General features: G+C 47.1%; 2 protein-coding genes across 3 annotated transcripts in view; both read left to right on the plus strand.

The window, feature by feature from the left end:
* The window catches only part of ABCB10 (ATP binding cassette subfamily B member 10), a 43,442-nt gene extending 38,406 nt beyond the window's left edge, over positions 1–5,036 (plus strand). Inside the window, exons 12-13 of one of the 2 annotated variants that reach the window (XM_051820937.3) lie at positions 1,686–1,720; positions 3,644–5,036. In XM_051820937.3, coding sequence (XP_051676897.2) covers positions 1,686–1,720; positions 3,644–3,875 — 267 coding nt within the window. In that variant the 3' untranslated portion in view covers positions 3,876–5,036. The remainder of the gene's footprint in view (positions 1–1,685; positions 1,721–3,643) is intronic. The other variant, XM_089311846.1, reaches the window with a different exon arrangement.
* Positions 5,037–5,276: 240 nt separating this feature from the next.
* LOC138845038 (nuclear pore complex protein Nup133) overlaps positions 5,277–12,682 on the plus strand; it is a 61,590-nt gene continuing 54,184 nt past the window's right edge. The window contains exons 1-2 of the mRNA XM_089311852.1: positions 5,277–6,556; positions 8,202–8,317. Of these exons, the coding sequence (XP_089167978.1) occupies positions 6,495–6,556; positions 8,202–8,317 (178 nt within the window). The 5' untranslated portion in view covers positions 5,277–6,494. The remainder of the gene's footprint in view (positions 6,557–8,201; positions 8,318–12,682) is intronic.

Raw genomic sequence — 12,682 nt, forward strand, 5'->3', positions numbered from 1 at the left:
CCCTTGCCGTCCTTCCTGGCTCACATCCCTGGTCCCAGGAGGCCATGAAACTGCTTTCTGTTTATCTAGACTTGCTGTTCTGAGCGTTTCAGATAATATATGGTCTTTGGCATCTGGCTTCTGTTACATATTATTGTGTTTTCACATACCTCTGCTTCCTAGCCTGCAGCAGCTCTTCTTTCTCTATATGGCTGAGATGTGTTAGTGTACTCCTGTTTATCCAGTCACTGGTGATGCACATTTGGGTTGTTTCCAGGTTTGGGCTGTTGTGAATAATATAGGAAAGAAATGTCTTCACCTTTTTGTGGGGATGTGTGTTTTCATTTCCTATAGACATATTCTGTGCAAAGCAAGAATTTAAGGTGTTATATATACCAGCTCACTCTTAACTCTTCCATCCTGTGGTTCACTCCCCAAATGACCACACAGCCAGGGCTGGGCCAGGTTGAAATCCATCCTGATCTCCCACATGGGTTGCAGGAGCTCACATACTTGAGCCATCATCTGCTGACTCCCTGGCACATTAGCAGGGGGCCGGATTGGAAGCAGAGTAGCTGGGACTTGAATTGGCAGTCTGGATATGGGACGATGGCATCCCAAGAAGCAGTTTAACATATTGTGCCACAGTGCCTCTTCTTTTTTTGTAGTAGTAGTTTTACTGAGATGTAATTCACACACTTTATCACTTACTTATTTAAAGTAAAAATAACATGGGGCCGGCAATCTGGTGTACTGGGTAAAGTCACCATCCGCAGTGCCAGCATCCCATACTCAGCACCAATTTGAGTCCCGGCTGCTCCATTCTGACCCAGCTCTCTGCTATGGCCTGGGAAAGCAGCAGAGGATGGCCCAGGTCCTTGGGCCCCTGCACCCACGTGGGATACCTGGAAGAAACTCCTGGCTCCTTGTTTTGGATCAGCTTAGCTCCAGCTGTTGCAGCCATTTGGGGGCTGAATGAGTGGATGGAAGATGTCTTTCTCTCTGTCTCTCCCTTTCCTCTCTCTGTAATTCTTTCACATTAATAAATACCTTTTTTAAAAAAAAAATTTTACTTATTTGAAAGTCAAAATTACAGAGACGAGAGGCAGAGAGAGGGAGAGGTCTTCCATCTGCTGGTTCACTCCCAATTGACTGCAACGGCTAGATCTGCACTGATCCAAAGCTAGGAGCCAGGAGCTTCCTCCAGGTCTCCCATGCTTCTTCCTGGTCTCCCACATGGGTGCAGGGGCCCAAGGACCTGGGCCATCTTCCACTGCTTTCCTAGGCCACAGCAGAGAGCTGGATCAGAAGTGGAGCAGCGGGTCTCGAACTGGCACCCATAAGGGATGCTGGCGCTTCAGGCCAGAGCATTAACCTGCTGGGTCACAGTACCAGCTCCCAATAAATAAATCTTTAAAAAAAAACACAACTCAGCATGGTTTAGCATATTCAGAGTTGTATGTCTATCACCATCATTAATAATTTTATTACATCTCAGTCACCCCCAGAGTCCCTCTGCCCTTCAGCAGCCACACATACCCTCTTGCCTATTGCAAACATTTCGCATAAGTGAAACGTAATATGTGGCCCCTTGTGTCGGCCTTCTTCCTCTTAGCTTGTTTCCAAGGTTCATGTACATTGCAGATGTGCAGAATTTCATTTCTTTGTGTTGCTGAAAGTTTTTCTAATTTTTTTTCCTTCTTCAGAACCCCAAAATCCTTCTCCTAGATGAAGCAACCAGGTGAGAATATCTTAATCAAATATGTGATTAATTGTATTCAGCCAAATCCTGGGTCTATGAAACCTTCTCATTCTGTACTGCAAATTACAGAGTGAACAATTGAAAATGCTCTTCCCCCTTGTCCTTTAAAGCGGTAGAGACTGAATGGAAATCGACAGCTGAGAGGCCAAGGGCAGACTGGGTCGTACGGCTGGGGTTCTAGTACCGTCACACGTGGGACGCATCCCCAGCCCCTGGCAGACTGGGTCGTACGGCTGGGGTTCTAGTACCGCCACACGTGGGACGCATCCCCAGCCCCTGGCAGACTGAGTCGTACGGCTGGGGTTCTAGTACCGCCACACGTGGGACGCATCCCCAGCCCCTGGCAGACTGAGTCGTACGGCTGGGGTTCTAGTACCGTCTCACGTGGGTCGCACCCCCAGCCCCTGGCAGACTGAGTCGTACGGCTGGGGTTCTAGTACCGTCTCACGTGGGTCGCACCCCCAGTCCCTGGCAGACTGAGTCGTACGGCTGGGGTTCTAGCACCGTCACACGTGGGACGCATCCCCAGCCCCTGGCAGACTGAGTCGTACGGCTGGGGTTCTAGTACCGTCTCACGTGGGACGCACCCCCAGTCCCTGGCAGACTGAGTCGTACGGCTGGGGTTCTAGTACCGTCACACGTGGGTCGCACCCCCAGTCCCTGGCTAGCAGGAGCTGTGCAGAATGCTCTTCTGCTTTCATCACAGTATAGTTTTATGGGGAATCAAGTCCCAGGCTTCTTTCTTACCATATCTTTTAGCCCAAGAGTGGAAATTTCTTTTCTTTTTTCTTTTTTTTTTTTTTTTTTTTTTGACAGAGTAGACAGTGAGAGAGCGAGACAGAGAGAAAGGTCTTCCTTTACCGTTGGTTCACCCTCCAACGGCCGCTGCAGCCGGCGCACCGCACTGATCCGGAGCCAGGAGCCAGGTGCTTCTTCTGGTCTCCCATGGGGTGCAGGACCCAAGCACTTGGGCCATCCTCCACTGCACTCCTGGGCCACAGCAGAGAGCTGGCCTGGAAGAGGGGCAACCAGGACAGAATCTGGCACCCCGACTGGGACTAGAACCCAGTGTGCCAGAGCTTCAGGCAGAGGATTAGCCTATTGAGCCACAGCGCCGGCCCGGAAATTTCTTTTTAAAAATGTATTTACTGGGGCCAGCACTGTGACGTAGCAGGTAAAGCCACTGTCTGCAGTGCAGGCATCCCTTATGGGCACTGGTTCAAGTCCTGGCTGCTCCACTTCTATTCCAGCTCTCTGCTAATGTGCCTGGGAAAGCAGTAGAGGATGGCCCAAGTCTTTGGGTCCCTGCACCCACGTGGGAGACCTGGAAGAAGCTCCTGGCTACTGGCTTCGGATCAGCACAGCTCTGGCTGTTTCGGCCAATTCAGGAGTGGACCAGCGGATGGAAGGCCTCTCCTCCTCTCTCTGTGTAACTTTTTTTTTTTTTTAAAGGATTTATTTATTTATTTGAAAGGTAGAGTTATAGAGAGAGGGAGAGACAGAGAGAAAGAGATCTTCCGTTTGCTGGTTCTCGCCCCCAGATGGCTGCAGTGGCTGAGGCTGGGCCAGGCAGAAACCAGAAGCCTGGGACTCCATCCGGGTTCCCGTAGGGGTGCAGGAGCCCGAGCACGTGGGTCATCCTTCACTGCTTTCTCAGTTGCATCAGCAGGGAGCTGAGGCAGAAGCAGAGCAGCGGGACTAGTTGTGGCTGCCACGTGGGAATCTGGCGTTGCAGGTGGCTTAGTTCACTGCGCCACACGCCAGCCCTGGTAGTGGTGTTCTGATCACAGTAACAGCTCCCTGATATTGAAGGGCCGCCATGCGCGCTCCAGGAAGCACATGAAAGATATAATCTCACAGCACTGACATCTTTGCCTCCTCCCACACGTGTCTCTGTGCCAGTGCCCTGGATGCGGAAAATGAGCACCTTGTCCAAGAAGCTCTAGACCGGCTGATGGAAGGGAGAACAGTGCTAATCATTGCCCACCGGCTGTCCACCATTAAGAATGCTAACATGGTTGCTGTTCTCGACCAAGGGAAAATTTCCGAATACGGGACACATGAAGAACTACTTTCAAAGCCAGATGGGATATTCAGAAAACTAATGGACAAGCAAAGTTTTATTTCTGCATAAAGAAGCAATCACTGGTCAACTGAATGCGAGAGACTTAACACAAAAGAGTGTTGCAGAAAGAAAATACTTACAGACTACATGAAATCTGTGAATTATACTTCAAGTTATTTGAGATATGCCTATTTTTTCCAAAGTGTGTAAAATATGTTTCCAGATGTACCTGTTCTCGAGGCCTTTTTTATTCAGAGTTTTAATAATTATACCTTTCAAAATGTCTATAGCACTGAAGGTATTTTTGGGTTTTATACTTTGTTTCATCTTGGAAAGTTATAATTAATGTGGCATGGCACCCCATTTTCTTTTGCCTGCTGTCATATACTATAGCTATTGTCAAATGACAACTTTTAAAGGGAATTATAAATAAAAGGCCTACTTATTTTAGGCCAGTTTACTATTCATTGTGACCCATCCACTTTGGGTCAGTAGGTAGGTGGTGAAAATGAAGAGCTAATGCTTTATTTTACCCTGATAATCTCATTAAATGGACCTGCCTTACACATAGCCACAGTGATGGGGGAAGAGAGAACACTGGTATTACCTGCACTCCGAGTCCTCAGAGGTGTGAGGGTGGAGGAATATGTGTTCCCATGGGATGTGCCAGTGTTGGAAAGAGGGAGTTTTCAACATTTTGAGACATGAAATCCTGATGAGTTTTATAAAGGGAAGAATGTTTACTACCCTGAACAGGAAAATTTCTATTTTCTTTATTCACATATTTCTTTCTATGAATGCTTTTGGGAAATAAGGCAGGAACTGCCTTGTATTATCAAGAAAGATAGCCAGAATGAATTTGACAAAGTTTCTATCTGAATGATGTAATAGACACAAATATCTGAAGAAATCTTGGAATTCCTTGTTATTCTGCAGAATAACAAGAAAGCTTCAGAATGTATCACTGTCCTGAAAAGAAGACATTAATAATCCCTTTTCTTTTACTTATGCTTAGAGTTTTAGTCACTGAAATGTCTAGAGGCTCCTAAAGCCATGTGACCAACCCCTGAATTTGCCATACTTCGTATGACTCCTGTTAATCTGCTGCTGCCTCAAGAAAGCACCCAAACCTTGAAGTGATTATGCTGGGTAATTAAAGTGGGAGTTTCTCCATATGTGAAGTGCTCACTAGTCCTGATTAAACTGGAATAAACCTGCTACTTCATGCAACACAGGAAGTTGTTGTATTTCATTCTCCTTAGGGAATTTATTAATGAATGAAATGGACTCAAATCAATAAATGTAGTGACCTTTGACTTACAACACATCTGCATCTGTAATGATTTTACGAGACTTTTCATATGCTTTTTGTAGAATTTGCTAGTACAGTGTGGTTCTCAAAAGCCAAACAAAACGCATTACAAGGTTGAATCTGAAGGAAAGCCCTGTGCCATAGAAATATTTACAAAATTGAATTTTTATTTATTTATTTTGACAGGCAGAGTGGACAGAGAGAGAGACAGAGAGAAAGGTCTTCCTTTTGCCGTTGGTTCACCCTCCAATGGCCGCCGTGGCCGGTGCACCACGCTGATCCAATGGCAGGAGCCAGGTGCTTTTCCTGGTCTCCCATGGGGTGCAGGGCCCAAGCACCTGGGCCATCCTCCACTGCACTCCCTGGCCACAGCAGAGGGCTGGCCTGGAAGAGGGGCAACCAGGACAGAATCCGGCACCCCAACCGGGACTAGAACCCGGTGTGCCGGCGCCGCTAGGCGGAGGATTAGCCTAGTGAGCCACGGCGCCGGCCCACAAAATTGAATTTGATCACTATGTTTTCTTTTCTAATACAAGGTATTCAGCTGTGTCTTTAGGTAGCATTCTGGTCATCCAGTTTCTTTCCTGCCTGGTCCAGCAGCCCCCACTCCTGAGCACCACTGACACCCTGCGGCTGTCCTGTGCGTGCTTCTCTCTTCTCAACCTCTCTCTCCTGGGGAAAACGCCCCTCCGGCCATGGCTCCGTTAGGTCTGTGGCCACAGGAAAACCTTCCCCCCGTTCCTAAGGAAGCCCAGCACCTCCTCCTTTCTCATGTGCTTCGGCCTCACACCGCAGAGCTGTGACGGCTCCCAGGTCCGCAACCTGAGCGGCGGCGAGGCCAGGGCTGCAGCCTGCTTTGAGGACTTCGCCAACAGCCTGCTGTGAGCTCAGAGGCTCACGGCGGCCCTGATGGTCCTGCATTGTCAAACCTCTGGTGGGCCTGCCGGGCCAGGGGATCCCGACGGTGGTGGGCCCGCGGCTGTGGGCACACAGGGACGTTCGGATGAAATGGCTTCTGGGCTGCCAGTCCCTGTCGCTGGTCCTCCGCCTCTACAGACTTGGCAAGACGCCGGCTCGGCTCTACTGTGACGTCAGCCCCGCCGCGCTTGTGACGTCATCACTAGGCGCCCGCCCCGCCTCTCGGCTGTTCCATTTTCACCTGCCAGTCTTGCTTGTGTTCCTGACTGGAACTTCCTCGGGTCCTGTTGCCGGCCGGTCCTTCTCCGCGGACCCCGGGTCCTGGGTCCCGAAGGGGCCCGCTGGCTGGGGTCGGGGCGGATTACACGCCTCTTGCGGCGTATTTCAGCTTCGCTTGATTAACTGCCTACGTTCGGGGGAAACTGGGGTTTGTTGGCTTCCATAAAGCTTCAGTTTGTATGACATTTAGCATAAGTGGCTCCATTCTGGTTTGTCTGTGTGTTGAGGGCCCGCTCAGGCGGTAAGTCCGAAACCATGGCTCCCGTAATTTTCATATAACAATTTCTACTTAATGCTAAAGGCATTAGCGCTACTCCCTGTTACTGTAGTTCTGGCTTTCCAGTCTTAACATATCATGCGTACATTACAATTCCTCATGATTACACTTTTTTTTTTTTAAGCTTTTTACTTATTTGAGAGTTACAGAGAGAGAGAGACAGAGAAAGGTCTTCCATGGCCACGACGGCCAGAGCTGGGCCAATCCAAAGCCAGGAGCTTCTTCCAGGGAGATTTTGGGGCATGTACTGCTTTCCCAGGCCGTAGCAGAGAGCTGGATCAGAAGAGGAGCAGCCAGGACTCGAACCTTTGCCCTATAGGATGCTGGCACTGCAGGCCGAGGCTTAGCCTACTGTGCCTCCGTGCTGGCCCCATTCTGTGTGATCTTGACATAGCAGTTCAGGAAGCCATTAGTTTGTTCATTAAAGTTCTAGAATTTCTTACCCAGCCCAGTGGTATGATCGTAGTTCCAGAAATTGACATTAGAGTTCTTTTGTAAATCTCTTTAAAGAAAAAGTAACCCTGGACTGTGGCTCTTTGTAGATGCTTCAAAACCACTGTCTGTCTATGACAAATACTTAGAACAGCCATGACTGGAAATAGGGCAGTTCATTATAACCAGCCATTGACAAAATGTAGTTCTTCCTGTGACATTCATAAAAATGAGTTCAGACTGATAACATTAGATTTATAGGAATCTCATATAATTTTTGGAATACTCACGTCAATAGGGCATCATAAATATAGCTTAAAGTTTAGCAGTACTTACTGTTTGGTAATGCTTCTAATGTAATTTAACATACAAGTACATCCCTTGTGACTTTCCAGAGATCCAACTGGAAAATCCCAAATTCAAGGTCAAAATCAAAAAGACCCCAGTTGGAGTTTTATTTGGGCATGCTTGTCAAAAATGTTAGAAAATTTAAAACATTTAATTAGATATTATCTTAGTGGTCTGTTTTATCAAGATGATGAAAGATTTTAAAGGCAAATATATTTTGCCTTTCATGACTGTGAACAGAAACTTTATGCATATGAAGAAGACACACTTTTCTTAAATGTAGAAGCTGAGAGAAGCTTAAGGATCTGATGTCCAGTTTCCTAAGTCCTGAAAATCTTTTTTTTTTAAATAGAAAATACATTTAAATACACAGTATCCATGAGTCAGTGGTGTTAAATATTGATTTATTTGAAAAGCAGAGTTAGGGAGGGATGGAGAGAAAGAGATCTTCCATTCACTGATTCACTCCCCAAAATGGCCACAACGGCCAGAGCTGGGCTGCTTCAAAGCCAGGAGCCAGAGTTTCTTCCAGGTCTCCCACATGGGTGCAGGGGCTCATATGGGCCATCCTCTGCTGCTTTCCCAGACACATTAACAGGGAGCTGGATTGGAAGTGGAACAGCCGAGACTTGAATCAGCACCCGTATGGGATGGCAGGATCACAGACGGAAACTTTACCACCACAACACCGGCCCCAATCCAATGGTTTTTTTTCACGGTTACACTTCGTGTTATTTATCAAGATACCTCTATTGTGTAAATATAGATAAAAATTAGGATAATGATCCATTGTACGTGATAAATGAAATAGTATGGTTTCTTTCCTTAGAGGAACGCCTACACATATATTCCCACAGCACTCCATATCTGAGACTGTGAACTACGATGTCAAGACATTTGGATCTTCTCTCGCTGTCAAAGTCATGGAAGCCCTAACAGCTGAAGGTAGGCATCGTCTTTCCACTCGCCTCTGTTAGCAGTTCTGATTGGAGCCCAGATCTGCCATGGAGATGGGCATTCGTGCTTCCTCTGGAATACCTACACTTAAGCCAATAGAAATGGCTAGCTGTCTAGTGTTTCAACTGTAATTGAGATACGTAATGAATTTGAGAAACAGTATGAGTTCATTGTAGCACAGTCACATTCAGTCTTAAGTGGCTTTAGGTACCGTATATGAATAGTTAGTCCAATTTGAAAAGTTGATTGGGTATATGAAGTTTAGTTTTTAAAAAAAAAAGGAGTGCCATGTGTCACTTGGCAGTACAGTCAAGTCCTACCTCCATTTCTGGATCCTGTGTAATACCCAAGAGGCTGTGTACACAAATTCATGAGGTTACCACTGTGATGTACCTTTAGAAGGTTCTGTTGGCAGAGAATTAATGTGGCAGTTGGAAGATGCAAAGAATGTAACCTTAGAAAATTAACATTAAGGGGCCAATAGTGGCAAAGTGGGGTAAGCCAACACTTGCAGCACTGGCATCCAGTATCAGATTGTGAGTCCTGGCTACTCCACTTCCTGTCTGCTCCCTGCTAAGTGACCGGGGAAGGCGGTGAAAGAGGACCCAAGTGCTTGCATTCCTGCTCTCCATGTCAAAAGACCCAGATGGGGCTCCTGGCTCCTGGCTCCTGCCTGGTCCACACTCAACTGTTCTGGACCATTTAGGGAGTGAACCTGCTGATGGAGCATTTTGCTCTCTTTCCATCTCTGTCACTCTGCCTTGCAGATAAAGAAAGACAACTTGAAGGATCAGGAGTTGGGCGACAGAGTAACAACAAAATTCAGTGTCCTCAGCATCTGCCTAAGTCATTTCTATTAAGGAATCCATTCCAGATCTTTGTGTTTTTCTAGAACAGTGTTTTTCACTGTGGTGACTAAAAAGTAGTTTAGCGGTTCATGGCCAGCATTTAAAAAATAATAAATGGAATAAAACGCAAAATATCAGAGTCAATCTCCAGTAATACTATTTATACCATGAAGAACAGTTTTGAAAAAGTTTAAAATACTTTGTTCTAAAGGAAGGAATATTTCTCACCAACTTGAACTTTTACATCTTTGCCCGTAAGTCCTTGGGGCTTTTGTTTCCAGACAACTAAACTGCTAACCTCTGTCATGCATTGTTTTAAATAAATAAATAAAGATTATATGTGTGTGTGTGTGTGTCAGTTTAAAATGTGATTAAAATTTCAATTTAAAATGTGATTAAGGGGCTGGCGCTGTGGCATAGCAGGTTAAGCCATGGCCTGCAGTGCAGGCATCCTATATGGGCACTGATGCTCCACTTCCGATCCAGCTCCCTGCTAATGCACCTGGGAAAGCAGTGGAAGATGGCCCAGATCTGGAACCCTGCACCCACGTAGGAGACCAGAAGAAGCTCTTGGCTCCTGGCTTTGGTCGTAGCGACCATTTGGGGAGTGAACCAGCAGATGGAAGATTTTTCTGTATTTCCTCTCTCTCTCTCTTACTCTACATTTTGAATAAATAAATAAATCTTTTTTTATTTTTTACGTGATTAAACCTTTTAACCTACTCCTGGTCCATGCCATCAGACTATGTTAGTAACAAATAATACATACATAGACTCAAATCTAGAAATTCAGAGGAGCAAGTCTCTTTATTTTTTTTATTTTATTTTTTTGACAGGCAGAGTGGACAGTGAGAGAGAGAGACAGAGAGAAAGGTCTTCCTTTGCCGCTGGTTCACCCTCCAATGGCCGCCGCGGCCGGCGCACCGCGCTGATCCGATGGCAGGAGCCAGGGGCTTCTCCTGGTCTCCCATGGGGTGCAGGGCCCAAGGACTTGGGCCATCCTCCACTGACTCCCGGGACACAGCAGGGAGCTGGCCTGGAAGAGGAGCAACCGGGACAGAATCCGGCACCCCGACCGGGACTAGAACCCGGTGTGCCGGCGCCGCAGGCAGAGGATTAGCCTAGTGAGCCACGGCACCGGCTGCAAGTCTCTTTAAAAATAAGAATGTGTAAACTGAACAGGCGTGTGAACCTAAGACTTCTTCCCTGCATGGGAAAACTAGCAAGCTCTGTGTAAGTCAAGCCCTTAAAGACTCTCCCTTCAGGGATCTAGAGCTATTGCAGTGCTTTCAGGAAAATGAAATTATTGCGTAGATGTTCCAGTTCGCTAAAAGCCTTGACATGTTGACACGATTTGATATTTTAGCTTGTACATTACTGATTTCTTGTTTTGTACTCCCTCTTCCCTGCCATTCTGCCTTTAAGCAGAGAGCAATCTTAAATTAACTGAATCTCGGCTGGCGCCGCGGCTCACTAGGCTAATCCTCCACCTTGTGGCGCCGGCACAACGGGTTCTAGTCCCGGTCGGGGCACCGGATTCTGTCCCGGTTGCCCCTCTTCCAGGCCAGCTCTCTGCTGTGGCCTGGGAGTGCAGTGGAGGATGGCCCAGGTGCTTGGGCCCTGCACCCCATGGGAGACCAGGATTAGTACCTGGCTCCTGCCATCGGATCAGTGCGGTGCACCGGCCGCAGCGCACCGGCTGCGGCGGCCATTGGAGGGTGAACCAACAGCAAAGGAAGACCTTTCTCTCTGTCTCTCTCTCTCACTGTCCACTCTGCCTGTCAAAAAAAAAATAGTCTTAATAGAGAATGTATTTTGTATATCTACATAGTGAAGTAATTTATTGTACCTTTAAGCAACTCCTTTTGAAAACGAAGTTCTTTTTAGGAACACGATTTTTCTTTGAAATGTTTAATGAAAGTGAGAAGTTATTTGTGTTCCTTGGTTAAAAAATTATGCACATTGCTAAGTTTCTTATAGAGGGCAAGATAATCTGTTTATAATAAAAATGAAAGAATTTTTTTCAGATGTGTCATTTATTACTTATATAAACAGCTTATATTGCTATAACAAACTTAGAATGTCACTATAAAGCAGCCTATAATACTGGGAAAAGTAATGTTTTAATGATATTTATGATGTTGGGCCGGCGCCGTGGCTCAATAGGCTAATCCTCCACCTTGCGGCGCCGGCACACCGGGTTCTAGTCCCGGTCAGGGCGCCGGATTCTGTCCCGGTTGCCCCTCTTCCAGGCCAGCTCTCTGCTGTGGCCTGGGAGTGCAGTGGAGGATGGCCCAGGTGCTTGGGCCCTGCACCCCATGGGAGACCAGGAAAAGCACCTGGATCCTGGCTCCTGCCATCGGATCAGCGCGGTGCGCCGGCTGCAGCGGCGGCCATTGGAGGGTGAACCAACGGCAAAGGAAGACCTTTCTCTCTGTCTCTCTCTCTCACTGTCCACTCTGCCTGTCAAAAAAAAAAAAATGATATTTATGATGTTATTAGAGATAAACATCAAGAATCAGTAATCTAAAAAGAAATGATAATTAGCAAATCGTAGTCTAAAGAGACACAGAACGTTATCTGATTATATGAAATTGAAATACTAATTTCCCCATGTATAGAGAAAAAAAAAGAACCAATTTCCCAGAGGAAGAACAAATATAACTTAGTTTGCCATGATACTCATGCTTGCTTCCCCACAAAGGGAATTGAAGTTGAACAGAAAGTGTGGTGGCACCCTTGGTGACCCTGTAAGGAGGTGGGCTTGAGACTCCCCAGGCACTGCCACAGGCCTCCTGCCCAGAGAGAGGATGGCGGAGGCTGTGATTTATGAGTCAGAACTGAAAGTCAGAACTGCTAAACCTAAGCCCAAGATACATTTTTTGCCTTTAGAAATATTTCTTTTTTTTTAAGAGTTATTTATTTGTTTGAAAGTCAGAGTTATACAGAGAGAGGAGAGGCAGAGAGAGAGAGAGAGGTCTTCCATCCAATCATTCTCTCCCCAGATGGCTGGAGCTGTGCTGATCCAAAGCCAGGATCCAGGAGCTTCTTCCAAGTCTCCCATGCAGGTGCAGGGGCCCAAGCAATTGGGCCTTCTTCTACTGCTTTCCCAGGCTACAGCAGAGAGCTGGATCGGAAGAGGAGCATCCGGGACTAGAACCGGCGCTCATATGGGATGCTGGTGCTTCAGGCCAGGGCGTTAACCCGCTGAGCCACAGCGCCAGCCCCTAGGTATATTTCTTTTCTTTTCTTTCTTTTTTTTTTTTTTTTTGACAGGCAGAGTGGACAGTGTGAAAGAGAGAGAGAGAGAGAGAAATGTCTTCCTTTTTTTGCTGTTGGTTCACCCTCCAATGGCCGCTGCAGCCGGCGCATTGCACTGATCCAAGGGCAGGAGCCAGGTGCTTCTCCTGGTCTCCCATGGGGTGCAGGGCCCAAGCACTTGGGCCATCCTCCACTGCACTCCCGGGCCACAGCAGAGAGCTGGCCTGGAAGAGGGGCAACCGGG

This window comes from Oryctolagus cuniculus, chromosome 13 (assembly GCF_051225735.1).
Source record: "Oryctolagus cuniculus isolate XC-2025 breed Fujian yellow rabbit chromosome 13, ASM5122573v1, whole genome shotgun sequence".
Classification (NCBI taxonomy): domain Eukaryota; kingdom Metazoa; phylum Chordata; class Mammalia; order Lagomorpha; family Leporidae; genus Oryctolagus; species Oryctolagus cuniculus.